General features: G+C 39.4%; 1 protein-coding gene across 8 annotated transcripts in view; it reads left to right on the forward strand.

Moving 5' to 3' along the window:
- PALLD (palladin, cytoskeletal associated protein) overlaps positions 1-17,795 on the forward strand; it is a 194,993-nt gene that overhangs the window by 155,149 nt on the left and 22,049 nt on the right. For 6 of the 8 annotated variants that reach the window (XM_062619889.1, XM_062619734.1, XM_062619963.1 and 3 more), the window contains 4 exons: positions 934-1,629; positions 14,450-14,585; positions 16,942-17,043; positions 17,591-17,641. In XM_062619889.1, coding sequence (XP_062475873.1) covers positions 934-1,629; positions 14,450-14,585; positions 16,942-17,043; positions 17,591-17,641 — 985 coding nt within the window. The remainder of the gene's footprint in view (positions 1-933; positions 1,630-14,449; positions 14,586-16,941; positions 17,044-17,590; positions 17,642-17,795) is intronic. The other 2 variants (XM_062619802.1, XM_062620299.1) reach the window with 2 other exon arrangements.

Genomic DNA, 17,795 nt, shown 5'->3' on the forward strand with positions numbered 1-17,795 from the left:
ATAATAGACCACACAGTTAATTTTGGTTTCAATGTCATTCAAACGCCGGTATTGTGGACAAAAAAGAAGCCAGTGCGTGGTCTGGTTTTCTTCACTGCTGAACATTTTGCTTTTTTTATTATTTAATTAACAGTTCTGACTGCTCTCGCATATTAGTTTTTTAGTCTTTATTGTTCTGCTGGTGAATGTCTGCATTTCTAAAAGAAATTATTATTTCCATTTGAGCTGATTGTATTGCAATTTGTAACTCCTCAGAACTGTTTTCAGTACCTATTAAGACACGTCTCAGGGCCTACAGCTAAGAGTAAAGTCTGGAAGAACAAGTGTGACTAAAGACAGGGGAAGTTGAGTTCCTTAGCTTACAAGGGATTCTTGGAAGTCTTATTTGCTCATCTTCAGATACATGGATACATCTAACACAGAAGTTGGTCCCTTCTCTCCAAGTACCTCATAAAAATTATGGCAGCAATTAGGTCTGCCCAATTGGCCTGCATAGACTGCAGCAGAAATCAAGGCTGAAGTTGTCACTAGGTAAATATCTGAGGCTTATTAACGAAACACAGACATTGAATGAAACGGGCAAGAGATGAAAACAAACCTTGTTAAGAACTTCAACACATTTTTACCATTACTTATATTATGTGGAAATGAAATATCCTAGGCATCTTCAAATTGTCTTATAATTCACCATTTTTTTAAGAGCTGAAGGTTCTGTTAAATTCTAGAATGAATACACTTTTTTCCCCTTTTTTGAGTTCAAAACCGTGTACCATGTTTTAGCTCTGAGGAAATAAGGCTGTTGAAGATACGCAAGCACTTTTAACTTTCCCTGCCTTCTGATTTTCCTAGACCATGAAGTGGTGGAACTTTTGTCTCCTCCTCAACCAGCACTGAATGTCTGATCATCTTTTTGTCTATTTTTCCTTCCTACAGGGACCCTATAAAAATACAGCAGCTGCAGAACCAAATTCGTCTGGAGCGAGAAAGTGGCCAGTGGTACCGTCACCAACAGCAACCTGATCATTACCAGCACCCTCCCTCTTCTCCTTCCTTTCCTCCTCCCCCCTCCTTCCAGGAGCTTGCATCCAGCCAGTCTGTCACTTCTCCTGTGCCAATGAGTATTCTTAACTCTCATACTTCCCCAAACATGCAGTCCTCCAGTTCCTTCAACTATGCTCGACCTAAGCAGTTCATTGCTGCTCAGAACATCAGCCCTGCTTCAGGTTACGTGACTCCATCTTCAGGATCATCTACATCCAGCCTTCCTTCTCCTATGTCTCCAACTGCTTCTCAGAAGCAGTTTGGGAGAGTGCCTGTTCCTCCCTTCTCTCAGCAGTTTGCTCCAGAAGGGGAGTATGCCTGGTCTCCTTCTTCCCCATCCCCTCCACCCCCACCTCCACCTGTCTTTAGTCCAACTACAACATATCCGGTGTGTGATTCCTTTCCACTTCCACCTCCCCCACCCCCTCCTCTTCCTTCCCTTTCTTCACCTTCCCACAGCCTGTCTCCAACTCCCAGATTTCCTAACTCCAGCCAGTCTCCAGCAGCATTTCTCAGCTCCATGCTGCCATCCCAGCCACCACCCATTTCTGTCAATGCATTAGGCCTCCCGAAAGGAGTGACGCCTCCGTAAGTATCTGCTAATGAGCTCCTTGAGTTTGACTGTATTGGAGATTGTACTGAAGATTACTGCACTTGCTTCATTTTATGTTTCTGGTGTACTTCCCTGTTACCTACCACCTGACAGAGATGTGTGAATAGTTTGTCAATGCCTCTGTGCTAGAGATGGGATATAACCCTCACAGAATTGAGATTCTGAGAGAGTCCTAGAGTAGGAACACAAAACTTTAAATTGGAGTTGATGAAAATATGAAAGCAGTAGCAAATGCCTAGGATGGTGGAAGGAGATCCAGGAAAACTCCTCTCATGACCCAGTTCTTTTAAAGTCACATATGCAGTGATATTTGCAGTCTGTGTTCCTATTATGTCTGGATGTAGAGAAATACCAAGTAAAGAGAGCATTATTCAGAAATCTGTATAGCTTTGTGATACTTAAAGTATAAGGTATTAAGTCTACATCTGACAACAAAGTGGTTGTAATGATGTATTGACTTTTGGCTAGTTTTTGTTCTGAGGAAGTTTAGGAAAGTGTTTAGGAGGGGATTTAGAAAAAGCACTGCATAAAACCAAGCAGAATCCCTCCCCCTAACAACTCTGCATGCTTGTTTTCCCCTTTTGTCCTCTCTAAAGGCCAAAATAGTATTTTGGAGCATGTCAGCTCCCTTCATAGATCAGTTTGTCTTTCCACTGGCACTATACTCTCATTCCATCCTTAGAGAACAAAGAGACATGCTGAAGAACAAAAATGAGAATAGCTGTGTCCAAGGCTTATTTATAACTTTGTCTAGAAGTTTGTCTAAACAGATCTATGTATCTAGGTGACTTGCACAGCTACAGACTGTTGCAGCAGGGACTTCTGTTATTTCAGTCCAAGATACGAAAAGGAAGAGAAGGCAGAAAGTAGACAGATATCAAAGTAATAAATCATACATATGCTTTAAAAAGCATTTCTTTATCTTGATTTCTGTCATATGGATCATTATGGATTCTTGCCACAAAACAGGCTTAGGAGAAAAAATAATAAATAGTACTGTTTTCCCTTGCACTTATAATAGTTGTGATTTTCTGTCTTACCATGTCCTTTGCACTGGCTGAGTTTCTCTATTGGTACTGACTGCTGAAAGCTGCATGATTAAATTACTGACAGCTTGACTGATAAGCACAGTCCCCAGAAGCCTGAATTTATCCCTGATTTTCCAAGAATATCTGTAATACAGCTATATAGTTCTGGATGGGAACTGGTTTCTCTTTCAGGTTCCATTCTGTGTGCTCTGAGGGTGACAGCAGCAGTTTGATCCTCTGCTGTGTCCCTCTTTCCCTGTTGTGCTACATTCATGCACACATGTTCTCATTTTAGGCATTAGCTGTTTTATTTCTTATTCCCTTTGATCTTTGGACAGAGAGAAAACTCTGCAAGGATGTTTTCCCCCTCCCCATGCCCCTCACTTTCCCAAGCCTAGCAGCCAGTCTGGGTGTGCATGTGATGGTGTGTCTATCTCCCCCAGGACAAGGCAGCAGCCTCAGGCTCTGAGCTGAGGTTGAGGTGGTTGGCTGTTTGGCCTGCATTCCCTCAGGAAATGTAGTCCAGATGGGAGCTGGATCATGTTAACTGTACTGAATGTATGTGTGTATAATTTATATATATATATACGTGTGTGTGTATATATACAATAAGCATTTGTCATTGAATTATAACATTAAAGCATGGTAAAAGATGTACTGTGTGATGAAAAAAAAAAAGTAATAATCTATTGTCATGTATCTTTGATGCCAATTTTTCCCTGGCCTCTCCCTTTTCATTTTACTGTGTAAGTTACTAATGTCTAGTGTGCCTTGGTGAGTAAATAATTCTGTTTCCCATCATTCTCATACCGCTCCTGAGCAATTCTTCTTACCTCCCTTCCCCCCACTCCTTTTGCTCTCTTCTGCTTTGTGCTATAGCCTCAGATCCTTTTTTTTAACTCCACCTTCGCTTTTTCTTTTTCCTTGTCTTTTGCTTAATCCTCACAAATCTTCTTTTCTTGAACACATTTGTCTTTCTGAGATGTAGGTTTTGAGCCGTTCACAGTATTCCATAACCTCGGCCTATAGTCTGGCCATGTACTCCATGATCTCAAAGATTCATAAATTGAAAAGGATGATGCTGCTTTCTGACAGTGCTCTGCAGGCTGGGTGCAAGGGACAAATTAGAGCATTCAAAGTTTTGCTTCAGCTTGGCATCTAAAATGCTAGTCATCCCATTTAGCTTTGTCTCTTCTAGATCAGTCATATAGTGGTGATATGGAGAATATGATAGTGGGTCGCTGAAAGTTACCTAGGCAGTTAGAAATACCTTTCATGGGAAGGAGGTATATTTTTGCACTATAGAGTTTCCAAATACAGTGTTTGAAGTGGTAGGATTTCCTCTTTAGAAAACAACTTTATGATTTATTATCATATTTTTATTTCATATTTTGAAAGTTTAATGATATTCAAAAATAATTTTTTTTTACTAACTAATTAGTATTATTTTGTTTATTATATTTATTTCCAGCATCAATGGAAGCAGACTTGGATCTTTCATTGTATTTAGATACTTCAGCACTTTAGTATCAAGTGTCTCTAGCAGATAAAATGCTCTCCAAACAGTTTTCCTGTTTGGTTTCAATGTTTTCATGGCTCTCTCCTTTTGCCTTTTTTGTGTGTGTATTTCAGGGCTGGTAATTCACTGTTCATATTTGGATTATGTGGTCTTTTTACCATGGCTGTTTTACTCTCTTCTCTCCAAGGCTGTAGGTACTGTACACTGATAGCCAAATACCTGAAAGAAAAAAAATACTAAACATTTAGCCTTGTCAGAGGCTCTTGTAATTACCAAAACCCATTGTTTGGCAGAGTAGGAAATTCTACAGACTTTTTTTAGAAGTTAAGCATCTTGATATACTGTGGAATCTATTGAATTTTTTTCCTAAATTTTTCATACATTTCAATAAATTTTTCATTACTAAATCTTAGTGCAATCACAGATCTGCTCTTCAGAATTAGTATTTGGTAGGCATCATGCTTATTTTCCTCAGATTGCTTTTGTGGTAGGAGTAGAATAAAGGTAAAGTAATAAGCATTGCAGCTGGAGGTAATTATTTTTGTAGATGTTCAAAGGCAGCATCAGTGACATTTTCTGTAACATCGAAGGCACAGTGGTTGCATACAAACCAACAGAGTCTTCATTTCTCCTCACGGAGTCAGACCTTCCCTCCACCAGCTTTCTCCAGGCACTTCTTTTCCAGTGTATGTATCTTTGTTCTACTTAAAAGATAAATTAATCCAAGGAAGGATTCTGCCTCTTTTTCTGTGGGGTCAGACAAAACGTTTCTAACTATTCCATCCTTGTACTCTGTGAGCAGTAAATACGATGCTAATGTTTCAGCTAACAGTTCATATTGTCCTTGGTTTTGGAGCCTCAGTATCTCTGGAAGTGACAGTGTTATCTAAACCAGTTAATCAAATAAGCATGCTTTCCAGTTGATAGATTTGGAAACATGACACTGGGGGGATTGTTTTGAGTGGGTTTTTTTGTTGTTTTTTTAATAACATGTAGTCTTACAGTCTTGCCTGTATCATGGGAATAGCTACTTGTGAATTTACTCCATTTTATTTGGACATCTGAAACATGGAAGGCAGCTCCGTGTCATTAATAGCTACTAATTCACGTTTAAATATTTTAAGTATTTATTTGCAACAATTGTATGGTAACTGCTTCATTTGAATAAAATATATCTCATCTTTCCAGTAAGCTCTAGGCACTTTGTAGTGACCAGCATTTTCAAGCTGTGACTGTGGTGGCTGTAGCTGAGCAAGCCTTAGGAATAATCTTTTTCTCTGTTAATTGGGCAGGTGTGTTAAATTCATCCCTGGCCAGAGCATAGTGATATTAAACAAAAGAGAAGAGCTTGTGGAACTAAGTACCTAATTACGTACTTAAGGCATTAGGAACGCTTGTCAGTTATTTCTGAGGTAAAACTTGGCTGGAGTAAGATTGTTGGGTGCTGTTCTTAAAAAATCTCAGTTATTTCTTCACCTAAAGAAGTGGGTGGATGTGTTGGACTCAGGTTAACTTTCAGTTACAAAAGGCTTGCAGGGAGCAGAGTTAATGTGACAGACCTAGAACTGAGGTGGTTTTGTCCACAGTTAAGTCTGTAGGAGCTGTAATCTGGTCTTCACTGTTCATAGAAAAAAATTATATCTGTATGAAAAGAAATAAGTATACTTACAAATTCTAGGCTAGCACATACATTGGCAAGTTTACAAGAGCATTTGTGAAAGCAAAATTAATCCCATGAGAAGGACCTGGTCAGCATTTAGTGAATATTTAAATAACAAGAATATAAATCCTGCTACTGAAAGGTGTGGAGTCACCCAACCTGAAGAAATAGAATCTCTTTCCAAGTATAAAAACCATGTATTGTCAGCCATACATATATCCTTTTGAAAGTACTTGAGTAAAAAATACCGTATTTTCTTAATGTAGACACTTTTCCTGAAAGTAGAGTTTTTCTTAAAGTAGGTATCTTCAGTAAAATAACCTGAGTCACAAACAGAAAAAGTCTGACTCTACAGAACTGCTGAAAGAATATGTCTCTAGATTTACAACTTTCTGAAAAATAGTGGAAAACGGAACAGAAAACATTGTTTTGAAGAGAAGATTGTCTAAAGTATCTTGTAAAATGTAATTAAATAAGCATCTTTTATCATCCTACACAAGTGGATTTAATTTCTGTTTCAATGATCTCTAGAACCTTAAATCCAAATCTTAAGTGAGATTATGTGGGAGTCATGAGAATAGCAACATCAGAGAGGTCTGTGTTTTTTTCCTCTTTGAATCAGGGGCCTTTACTGTGATTTGGCCATTGAATCCTATCTCAAATAGCACTGAGGCAAATATTTTAGTAACCCTCAGGTTCCTTAAGTCAGTTGGCAATGATGGCAACCACTCTGAGGAAAAGCTACACTTCCCCATCTTTTTATCTTACAGCTTTCAACAGTCTTCCAGTACAAATGTCAGCTTTCATTTTAGAGTGAACTGTATTTTTGTCCTATGTAGACCAGACATTTACTTCCATTTCTGTAAGTTACGCCTGTCACAACTGTACATAACGTATGGGGGTAGCCTACAGTATGATTGATGTGAAACTAGTGATACATAGGAAAAATTACCTTGATTAAGAATTCCAACATCAAACTGAGGGGGAGGGTCAGGATGGTTTTGTGCTTCTAAGGGAGTTCACTTCATCTCTGTATGCTACCTGTTCAGCCATACCTGGAGTTATCCTGGATCTCAGGAAAATGCAGATAAAGACAAGTACTTCTGTCACTGGAAAAATTTCAGCCAAGATTAGGGTTTGTGTTCCTGTCCATTAGACTATCTTTGTTTAAAGTTTCTTGCTTTGTTTTGTTGTACCCGTGTGGTTTAGTTCTTTTTCTAAATGGTATTTGCTAGATGTTTAAGAATGTTGTAAGATGGCAAGTGAACTTAACTAAGAGAATTGGTACATACACCTTTCTGTTGAAAAGGGAGAGAGGCTGCTTAGCAGCATTGGTTTGTAGCTTTTTTTGTTTGCAGATGTATTTCTTCAGAGGACTTAACTTTCTTATTTTAAGCTAATCTGAATGCCATAGAAATATCTGTGAATGTAGAAGCCAAGTGCAGTGCTTGATAGTTGTGGAGACCTTAAACAGTAGAATTAAACTTGGCTAGGGATGTTAAGGATAACAGGAAGGGATTCTATAGCTACGTCGCAAATAAAAAAACGGACTAGGGACAACGTAGGCCCCCTCTGGAAGCTATCGGGAGAACTGGCTACACAGGTTTTGGAGAAGGCTGAGGTTCTGAATGACTTCTCTGCCTCGGTCTTCACTGGCAAATGCTCTGACCACACCACCCAAGTCTTGGAAGGCAGATGCAGGGACTGCGAGAATGAAGACCTTGGGCCCACTGTAGGAGAGGAACTGGTTCGAGACCATCTTAAAAATCTGAATGTGCACAAGTCCATAGGACCTGCTGAAATCCATCCACGGGTCCTGAAGGAGCTGGCAAATGAAGTTGCGAAGCTGCTGGCCATCATATTTGAGAAATCATGGCAGTCAGGTGAAGTTCCCAACAACTGGAAAAAAAGAAAATATAATCCCCATTTTCAAGAAGGGGACGATGGATGACCCGGGGAATTACAGACCAGTCAGTCTCGCCTCTGTGCCTGGCAAAATCTTGGAGCGGATTCTCCTGGAAGGCATGCTAAGGCACATGAAAATCAACAAGGTGCTTGGTGACAGCCAGCACGGCTTCACTAAGGGGAAATCCTGCCTGACCAATTTGATGGTCTTCTATGATCGGGCTACGGAACTGATGGACAGGGGTAGAGCAGTTGATGTCATCTACCTTGGACTTGTGCAAAGCGTTTGACACTGTCCCACACGACATCCTTGTCTCTAAGTTGGAGAGACATCAATTTGATGGGTGGACCACTCAGTGGATAAAGAACTGACCAGGCTGGACGAAGCCTTGGGTTGAGATGGTTTAGTGTGAGGTGTCCCTGCCCATGGTAGAGGGGTTGGAACTAGATGATCTTAAGGTCCTTTCCAACCCTAACTATTCTATGATTCTATGATTTCATCAACTGGAGTAAAGGTTAATATTTTGGATATATGACCTTTTCTCAGTCCAGTGTAGGGTTTTTTTTCACATGCTGCTTTTTTGGCAGCTACCTGATCTTCTCAAGACTTCAGGACTCTGAGGACTGTGCCAGCCTTTGCTGCATTCAGGAGCAGTCTGTGCTTTAGTGATTTCTTCTTTACTGTCACTTCAGGTGAAGCTGCTAACAATCAGGAATTCAGATAAAATTACTGGTTACGAAATAAGTATATTTTAAAATCAGTATCCAACTATGTGGATGTCTTTTGAAAGGCAAATGACAATTGCGTTATCTGTGTTAACTAATGCAGCGTGAGACAGAGGGATAACTTGCTCAGGTGGGGAAGGAACTGAATAGGAGCATGAAAAAATAGTACTTTAAATGAGTTAAAATGCATTTGTAAAGGTAAGCTTTAGAAAAATGGATTTTTGGTGGTGAGCATGCAGTTTGTAGATGAGTTGTTCTCTGTGTTATCTAGTCATTAAGAAGGCTCAGACTTACTCAGAAACACGTATTATTCATATCAGTCTTGATCCTAGCCAATGCGGAAGCACAGTTTTTTTCAAGTGCAGTTTCATCACCTTGGGTGGTAGAAATAATTGAACTTTTGTTACCTTTGTTTCATTTAGTACAGGTCATCCTTAGTCAGGTCTGTGCCTCAGGCGTTGCCTTAATTCAGATGAATGTAGTGTCATATTGCTGAACAGAGCTGACTCCTGTCTCCACAGCATGTATGACAAGATCAGACTAAAAGGGTTTTAGTATGCAGCTGCAGCTTCAAAGTTTGTGACCTATTACAGTGCTTGTAGTAACTTTCTTACAGTAACTGAAAAATGTATTAAGTGGGCAGGAATTAGCTGTATTTTTGGAAAGCTTTGGTTTTAAAGGAAAAATCAAGTTACTGTTCATTACCTCAGTACCAGAGAATTGATTTGGATTTCTGTGAAACTGGCCATATTGGCTGCAAACAGGAATTTGTTCTTGGAAGGATAACAACAGCCAGCCTGTTGCCCTTGTTTACACTGTAAAAGGTACATAGGAAAAGCAGGAATTGCATCCAGCATGCACTCTGTGTAATTAAAACATGAGAAGTACTGCTGGTTTGGCCTTCTTTCTAAACAAACGTTAGGGCAGATATTCAAAACTAAGGAGAGCCAAGCCAAGGTTGCAAAAATCTCTGCTGTCAAAAATCTCTTGTGTGAATTAAGATGACTGAGTTTTGGCAATTCTATAGCACCCTTTTTGACCAAAAGAATTCAGACGTGTGTGCTTTTATCTATGTCTGTGTTCAGGCCCGCTGTGACTTAAGTGATGCATGTTTCTGAGGTGCTCAGAAATCTGTGTGAATTGCAGCCTGATTCTCAAAGGCTGATAGACATTGAAATATGTCTTCTCCAGCTGTCTCCTGCTACCTTTATAATCACAGCATACTCTGAAAATTGCATCAGGCAAAGTATGAACATACAAATACATAAATGAATTGGCAGAACGTTTTGTTTGATACTCTCCCTGAGAAAAGATGAAAAGAAACCTGATGAGTCACACACTTAGTGCACAAATCTTAATGCATCCAGATAAGGGCATGTAAGATGGTCAAAAATATTTGCAAAAGCAGCTCAAACAAGTTTACTGCCAGGCTGTCTTGACAGACAAACAGTCTCTCAAGCTGAATGGATCTGTGCTTTAGAGGATAGATTTACCAAGGATCTTCTGTTTGTTGTCATTGCCTTGTAGCAATTTTGAAATTCATCCCAAGAATGTATGTCTTCAGAGCTAATTTGGTGAGGGGTATGTATGTGTGTATGTATATTTATGTACATATTTTAAAGTAGAGAAAGAAAAAAATGGTAGAGAGGGGGTGGAAATAGAGCATCTGCAGGAAGAATTGCATTTTCCTTGTGCACCTCTTAGAATCATAGAATAGTTAGGGTTAGAAAGTACCTTAAGATCATCAAGTTCCAACCCCCCTGCCATGGGCAGGGACACCTCACATTAAATCATGCCACCCAAGGCTCTGTCCAACCTGGCTTTGCACACCACCAGGGATGGAGCATTCACAACTTCCCTGGTCAACCATTCCAGTGCCTCACCACTCTCACAGTAAATAACTTCTTCCTTATATCCAATCTAAACTTCCCCTGTTTAAGTTTTAACCTGTTACCCCTTGTCCTGTCACTACAGTCCCTAACGAAGAGTCCATCCCCAGCATCCCTATAGCCCCCCTTCAGATGCTGGAAGGCTGCTATGAGGTCTCCACACAGCCTTCTCTTCTCCAGGCTGAACAGCCCCAACTTTCTCAGCCTATCTTCATACTGGAGGTGCTCCAGTCCCCTCATCATCTTCATGGCTCTCCTCTGGACTTGTTCCAACAGTTCCATGTCCTTTTTATGTTGAGGACATCAAATTGTCCCAATTTGAAATAGTCCTGAAAGAGGTTTTCTAAAGGCATTTCAAGAAATTTTGACTGATACTCACTTCTATCATTATGTTTTTAAACAACCTTGCTTACATTGTAAACATAAGTGAAGGGAAGGGAATCTGTTTTTCAGGCAAATTGCCTTGACCAGGTCTTGGATGACACTTCACACCCACTGTGCAAAACTCAGGATGTTCTGGCACATGATCAGAAATCTGGAAGGCTGTCAGGGAGACTGCCTCTCCTGTTAAAAGCTACCAGGGATCCCAGGCCATTGCTGGAATATTTGCATGCCTTTAATAAAATTCCTTAGCTTCCCTGCATGACTTTTTCCAGTGTTTAACTGTCACTGTTGGAAGGTGGAGAGAGTTCTATGTGGTTTTTGTCTAAGCTAGACCTGTTCTTCAAGTTCTTATCATCCTCAATGGAATGGGGAATCATTGAATGCTACGTATTTTTTGCTGGTTTATGATTGAGTCACCTTTCTATCTTCATTCTCCTTATTTCCTGATTAAATAAATAGGTTTGGTGGTTTTTTTTGTGCATATATGACACAGCTTGTCACAAAAGCTGTTCTTTTAAAACCATCTGACAAGGGGTTTTGTTCTAAAACTTTCCAATTTGCTGTCTTTTTCTTGAAGTGCAGTGGTAAAACTGGATCCAGGGTCCAACAGCAAGGAGTAAAGGAAAGCAATGAAGTTTCATGGTTCATGCTAATGTGTCTGAGAATTAAATTTCTTTTCCTTTTGAAATAATGACGTTCACATCCAAGTTTTAACCTCACAGATTCTTGAGAGATGCTGAATATGTTAATGCTAATTTTACATTTATATGCTGTCATGCTTTGAACATTTTTTGTGGGTTTTATCATCATTAGGCCACCTCTAGACTAATTATGAAGATCATTGCAGTTGTTACGTGCATATGAGCTGCAACCTCCACAAGTTCAGCGTGAGCAGCCAATTTGAGAAACATGCTTTCTTATTTCATATTCCAGTTCTTAAGGTTGAAATACTAAGTACTGAACTTAGTACATATACACCTTTGAAAGACCTCATTGGTCTATATTCTTCCAGTTTGATAGGAAAAAAAAAATCCTTGATACTCTCTGAATAGCTTTTTCAGACAGTTGTGCAGCCATATAATAGAAATTTCAGCCAGACTCTCTTCCCCTGATTTACTGGGGAACTTCAATAAGCCTGAAGGTTTACACAGAAGCTACAAACTGAACTATATGAAAGCTATTTCTTTTTGCTTGTCTGCATGCTCATGTGTGGTTTGATATGATTCTAATTTCATTTCCTTATTATCCTCATTGTTTTAAAAGGGACTGTAATACTGTTTTCTTACCTTGAGGATGGATTTTGAACTTGCTGACCTGTAATTCTCTCAGTACTCCTTCCTATTTTAGAATGGGTGTGCTTACTTCGGGGGTTTTGTTTTCAGAGATAACTGATAATGCTTCAGGAAATGCTTTCACTTGTTACTTGAAATCCACTCCAGAGCACTTAGCCCATCCCCCTCTTTTCATGAGCTGTTGGGACTTCCTTGGGTAAACTGCACATTCCACCTTTACAGCCTGTTGAGTGCCAAGCATATGCAGGCCTTTTCCTTTATCACTCAGGTATGAAATTTGTAAGAACGTGAAATTAAAACTATTTCTTATCATTTGGAGCTTTCAAGGTAGGATGCATGTCTCCATGAAAAGCTGGTATAAAGCTTCTTCAAGGTGAAGCCAGGTTTAAAATATGCTGCCTTGAAGTTGGCCAGATTTTGTTTTGGGAGGTGTGTGTCCTTATCTGAAAAGTGGTGAAATTCAGTTCCCTGACAGTGCAGAGCTGGGTGGGGTCAAAGGCTGGAAGGTGAGGGGAAAGACTGAGCAGAGAGATAGATGCCACCTTTCCACTAGCCTTCTAGTAGCTGGTCCAACCTTGCTGAGGGATGTTATCTTCTGGTGCCCTCTTCCCACCTTCTCCTCTTCATTTTCCTTCCATATCTTCCTTTAAATTTACTATCCCCAAGATTCTTGAGTTATTGAAACATCTCTTCCTGGAAGAGATCTTACCCCTTCTTCCTCTTAGCATTCTCTTGTCTCCCTGTAGATAGGATAGTTTTCCTGACTTCTTCCCCAAAACAGAGTGGAAAAGACTCTCTCTTTTAGTTGTGACTGAGAAGATGCCCAGCTAAATGCCGAGGGAATTATTCTGCTGGTTACTTAGATCTCCAGCTAGTGGCCAGATATTTCCAGGGTGAGGGAGGCTGTTCTCTGGCTGTTTGTGACATTAGGCAAATGTCTGCTCTTTTGCTGCAATTTAATGGGGAAATGCTTTTTTTTTTACCATTTTCCCATTTTAAATTTAGTTTCAGTAACAGAATATGAAATGTTTTAGGAATTTAGACATAAATGTTTCCAATTATTGTCTTCTCATAATGTATTTACTTAATTCCTTTTTTGGCTTTTGACAGCATGTATGTATTGTTTCATTTTAACTAACGCTAAAAGTTACCATTGAAAACACTTGCAGAAGAATGACTTTTCTCTAGCCATGTTGTAGAAAATTAGTACCAAGAGTATCCAAGAAAATTTGCTATCTCCATATGATTCTTGTTTAACATTTTGGTGTTGATAATTGAATTATGAAATTGTGCATTGGAAACAAGTTTACCACTTACATGCTAGTCTGATTTTCTTTTTTTCCCCTATCTCTGACATCTGTGAGTTTGTTTGTCTGGTTTGATTTCATGTTTTGCATAAGTCATTCCCATGTAATGGGCTGAGCCCTGTTTAGTTGAAGTGGGGAAAAAAAAAAAGAAAACCAGAACTCACTGAATCAGTGTCAGTGTTTTAAATGATAATGTGTGACTTCACTGGAGAAACGAGCTGTGCTACAAGTTTCACATACTGATAGAATGCTGATTTCTTCACAACTGCGTAAGAGCAGCTGATCTCCAGTAGAAATGTTGGGCATTTCCAGCAAAAGAGCTACCATAAATGTTAAATATTAGTTCAGACTGGGGAAAAAAAATTCCCTGTGCCATTCCAGAAAGTAGGAGTGAAACATCCTGAAAGTACAGTCATAACTTGTAGCGTAACTTGTAGGCTGGTATGAGGCATAGCTCAGCCCTGTGAAATGCTTGCTATTCCACCGTGAATCCCTGCTGCTGAAAACTGCTTTACAGGGATGATTTTCCTTTTCGCCAGAGTACAGAAACAACATTTACATGTTGCCTTCTGGCAACATCAGAGAGATGAGAATAAACATGAAGTTATGCATTGTGTACTGCAAAGCTGTAACAAGGAATGAGTTAATAAATAATGTAGGAAATTAATTATTAACTGCCTCGTCTTGCATCTTTCTAATCTTTTATCTAGCCGGTACTCCATAGGAACCTAGTTTATCTGCCATCCCCACTTACCTAGTCATGCTTTCTCTTTCATTTTCCCTCTCACTTTGCTTTGTTGCTCATCAGTTTCCCCTTTGAGTGTATGGTGTTTACAGCCACCACTACACAGTCTTGAGTCCTGTTTTAGGTAATGCATGTATAAAGCTTAGCTTTAACTTTGCTTTTAAACTAATAATTTCATCAGTGATGTGAGTCAGCAGGAATAGCATAGTAAGTAAGATACCAGACCTTTAATTTCAAAGAAACAATGTTGTTTTCTTCACCAACAGCAGTGGGTCCAGATAAATTCCTAAATTCCAATGATTTCAGGAAAGCTTATGAATTTTCCTGTACTGTTTTGCAGGGGATTTCCCAAGAAAACAGGCAGAACTGCTAGGATAGCATCAGATGAAGAGATTCAAGGGTCAAAAGATGCTGTAATTCAGGATCTGGAAAGAAAACTTCGCTTCAAGGAAGACCTTTTGAACAATGGGCAACCGGTATAAAAACATAAAATACCCCAGGGAATGGGAGTGGGAATCATGGGCAGTTTCACAGATATGCTGCATATAAAATAATTATTGTAGATTATTTTTATATTTTATGTATTTATTATTACTTGCATTTCCAAAGCTGCATTTCCTTGAGGAATTATAGTGTACATTTTGACCTGTTGCTCCTCCTTTTGCTTGACAATTTCACTTGGACCTAACAAAGCAGTGGAGATCTCAAAGGTGATGAATTTGCATAAGCCTGCACAGTCTGTACCTTTTTCAGCCTCAGAGGCTACATGCTTTGCATGTTCATCACTGAGTGGCCAGTAAATATATACAGAGCTCTTGATCAGACAAGGCTCATTCTACCTTTTGCCCAGCTGTTGGACAACAAGGGAAAGACTTAAGTGGTAAGCGGACATCAAAGGGGTACAAGACAGTTCATCATGAGAAACAATCCATTACGAATCAGGCATCATTAGATTCTGCAGTTGTGGGACTTTTTTGACCAATACAATAGAAAATAACCTATAGTACTAACTTAGAGACTCTATCAGGAGTTAACAACCTGCTTGAGGAGTCAAGGAGTTAAAATGGGCATCTCAAGCAATTGAAATGCACAGCCTCAATGTTCTCCATTAATTTTTGTGCATTTTAAGATACACATAAAAGATAACATACCAGATTCTTCCTGCTCAGAGCTGACAAGAAGCAAATCTCCTAAGATTTGATTACAGTTATCAAGGCATTGATTTAAATGTCTTTGACACAGGAATCTCTTAAGAGGAAAGTCATTTTTTTAAATGTAGACTGTCAACCCTTGTCAATGAAATGTTTTCAAAATCATCAGAATACCATGGGATTCTGTTTGTGTCATTGGAAGGTAGTCGCCTTTAGGTTTTCTGGACCATGCTCAGAAGTTTGATAGGTTTGCTGCTATGTCCAGGATGTGGACTGAGGTGGTGTAGTTCAAGACAGCTGATTGAGACAGACTGTCTAGTCCACAGCTGCTGGATTCCGGTTCCTAGTGAAGTCAGTGGAGTAAAGTAGGGAAAGCTGTCAGAGTGACTAGTGCTTCTGTACTTACCTTTCTCCATTGACTGCACAGGTTTGGCAGCTTTCTGTAGCAATTAAGCAGAATCACTTTCACAGTGTATAAGTTTGTGGTTTTTTTTAAAGGAGGTGGACTGAGCATGACTGTCAATGCCTATTTTGGAAAGTAAAAGAGATGTTTGGCCTGGACAAATGAATGGAATGTCCTGAGAAAGCCCACGTGGCCTGAGGGGGAAAAAAAACCAACCCTGTGATCAGATGATGTGGGAGCTTGGACCATGTGAACTCTGGTTTTGTGCTTGCCTTGAGGCTTTTGCCTTGCAGATTCCTGTCTTGGGTGATCTGTTCACGTAATCATGGCTGCAGGCACTTGGAGTAATCACAGGAAAAATTAAAGTGAAGAAAAAGTTCATGACTTCCTTAGACATTTGTAACCAAGCCACACTGGTACCTAGTTTTCATGAGTTTCAGCCTGCTGGGTTAGACGCAGTATAGCATACTTTAAAAATTAATTTAAATGAAATTTGTAACAATGGAAGCGTTAATAGATGTAATGTTTTACAATTTCCATTCTTTCATTTTTCTGTTTAAATGAGGCATGTCACCATGTAATGACTTTGCCTTTCAGTCACTGGCATTTTTTTGCAGCACTGATTTATAACAGTGTCTAAGTGTGTGACGTGTTATTGAATGTAGAAGAAAAAGTAATAATGAAATAATTGAACTGCACGCTTAAGGCTTTGTTTTAACTTGCTTTACCTTCTGAGTGTAAATTGTCTTTTATAAGCTCTCCCTGTAATTTCCCAAAGAGTAAGAAGAAACAGAAACAAAAACCCTTAAAGAATGTATTTTTCTACAAATCTGTCATATTTTTGACAAAATACTCAAATAGAGTAGTATCTCCTTAGCATTTTTGGCAGAGTTTCCTGCTGTGTGGTTCTAATGTAAAAATCAAGCAGAACGACTAGGAGTAAGACTGGGGATGATTTGGCATGCACTTTTTTGATGGCCATGCTGATTTAAGCAGTTCCTATTGCTCAATCCTGCCCAAGTTCCTGGCAAGCGCATGGAAACAAATGGCAGAATCAGGGCAAGGGTTGTTTAAGCCAGAAGAGCCACTTGTAATGCAAAAAAAATGCATTACAAACTGTGGTAGAAAATTGCTGTTAGAAACATATTGCTGCTCTCTTTTAGTAACATTACCTAAAGCATTGCTTACTGTCTAACTGCCTTGTGGTTCATAATGAGAAATAAGAACTGGTTTTATTTCTTTTCCCTCCCCCTTATCCCCATATTATTTTTTATTCAGAGACTAACGTATGAGGAAAAAATGGCTCGTCGATTGCTGGGAGCAGACAGTGCTGCAACTGTCTTCAATATACAAGAACCAGAAGAAGATCCTGCTATACAGGTGCACAAAACTCTACAATTTCATAGGAAAAAAAAATCCTTTCCATTTTTTCTTCTTTACAGGCTGTGATTGTCTTGAAAAAAATAAATTCCTACATAAGACCATAAATATGCACCCGATAGGATAGTTCTGATTACAGGAGTCATATGTTCTATATCAGTGGAGTAAACTGGAGGATCACATGCCTATTGCTCAGTTTTTCCATAAGGTTGAGAGTTCTCAAATGTCTGCTCTCTTCTTTAAACTCCTCCGTTTGTCCTATTCTGTGCTGACCTTTACGTCTCTCAAGGAAAAACTACATCTACTATCTTGAAGCCATTTTCTCCTTATTTGTGTAATCTGTGCTTTTTGGATGCAGACCAAAAACACAACAGAAAGTCTGCTTGAAAGGCCAGATTCAGATGCCAGAGTTGCCACTCGGAAATGTGTAGCATTTGTTTGCTTATATTCCCACATAAAGTATGTTCTGCTGATGAAAACTGCAAAATTGTCATGGATGCCTCTTGCTTTTTTTTCTGCCTCTTGATCTCTTTTTCTGCCTTTGCAGGAAGCTCGCTCTGTTGGTGCTTCTGTAGTGAGTGCTGTGGATATTCAAAAGGTTATCGTTTTCACCTTTTTCTGTCTTGCCTTTTTGTCCATTGATTGTTTGGTTTGTTGTTTTTTTTTTCCTCTGTTGTCTTTGCCCTTGCCCTTCTGCTATTCTTGGTTAATAATGAGAGGTCACCTAGCATTAGTACCTGGGGAGATTTGGG

This window comes from Pezoporus occidentalis, unplaced genomic scaffold, assembly GCF_034315485.1.
Source record: "Pezoporus occidentalis ecotype Australia unplaced genomic scaffold, CSIRO_AGI_Poc_V1 ctg1, whole genome shotgun sequence".
NCBI lineage: Eukaryota > Metazoa > Chordata > Aves > Psittaciformes > Psittacidae > Pezoporus > Pezoporus occidentalis.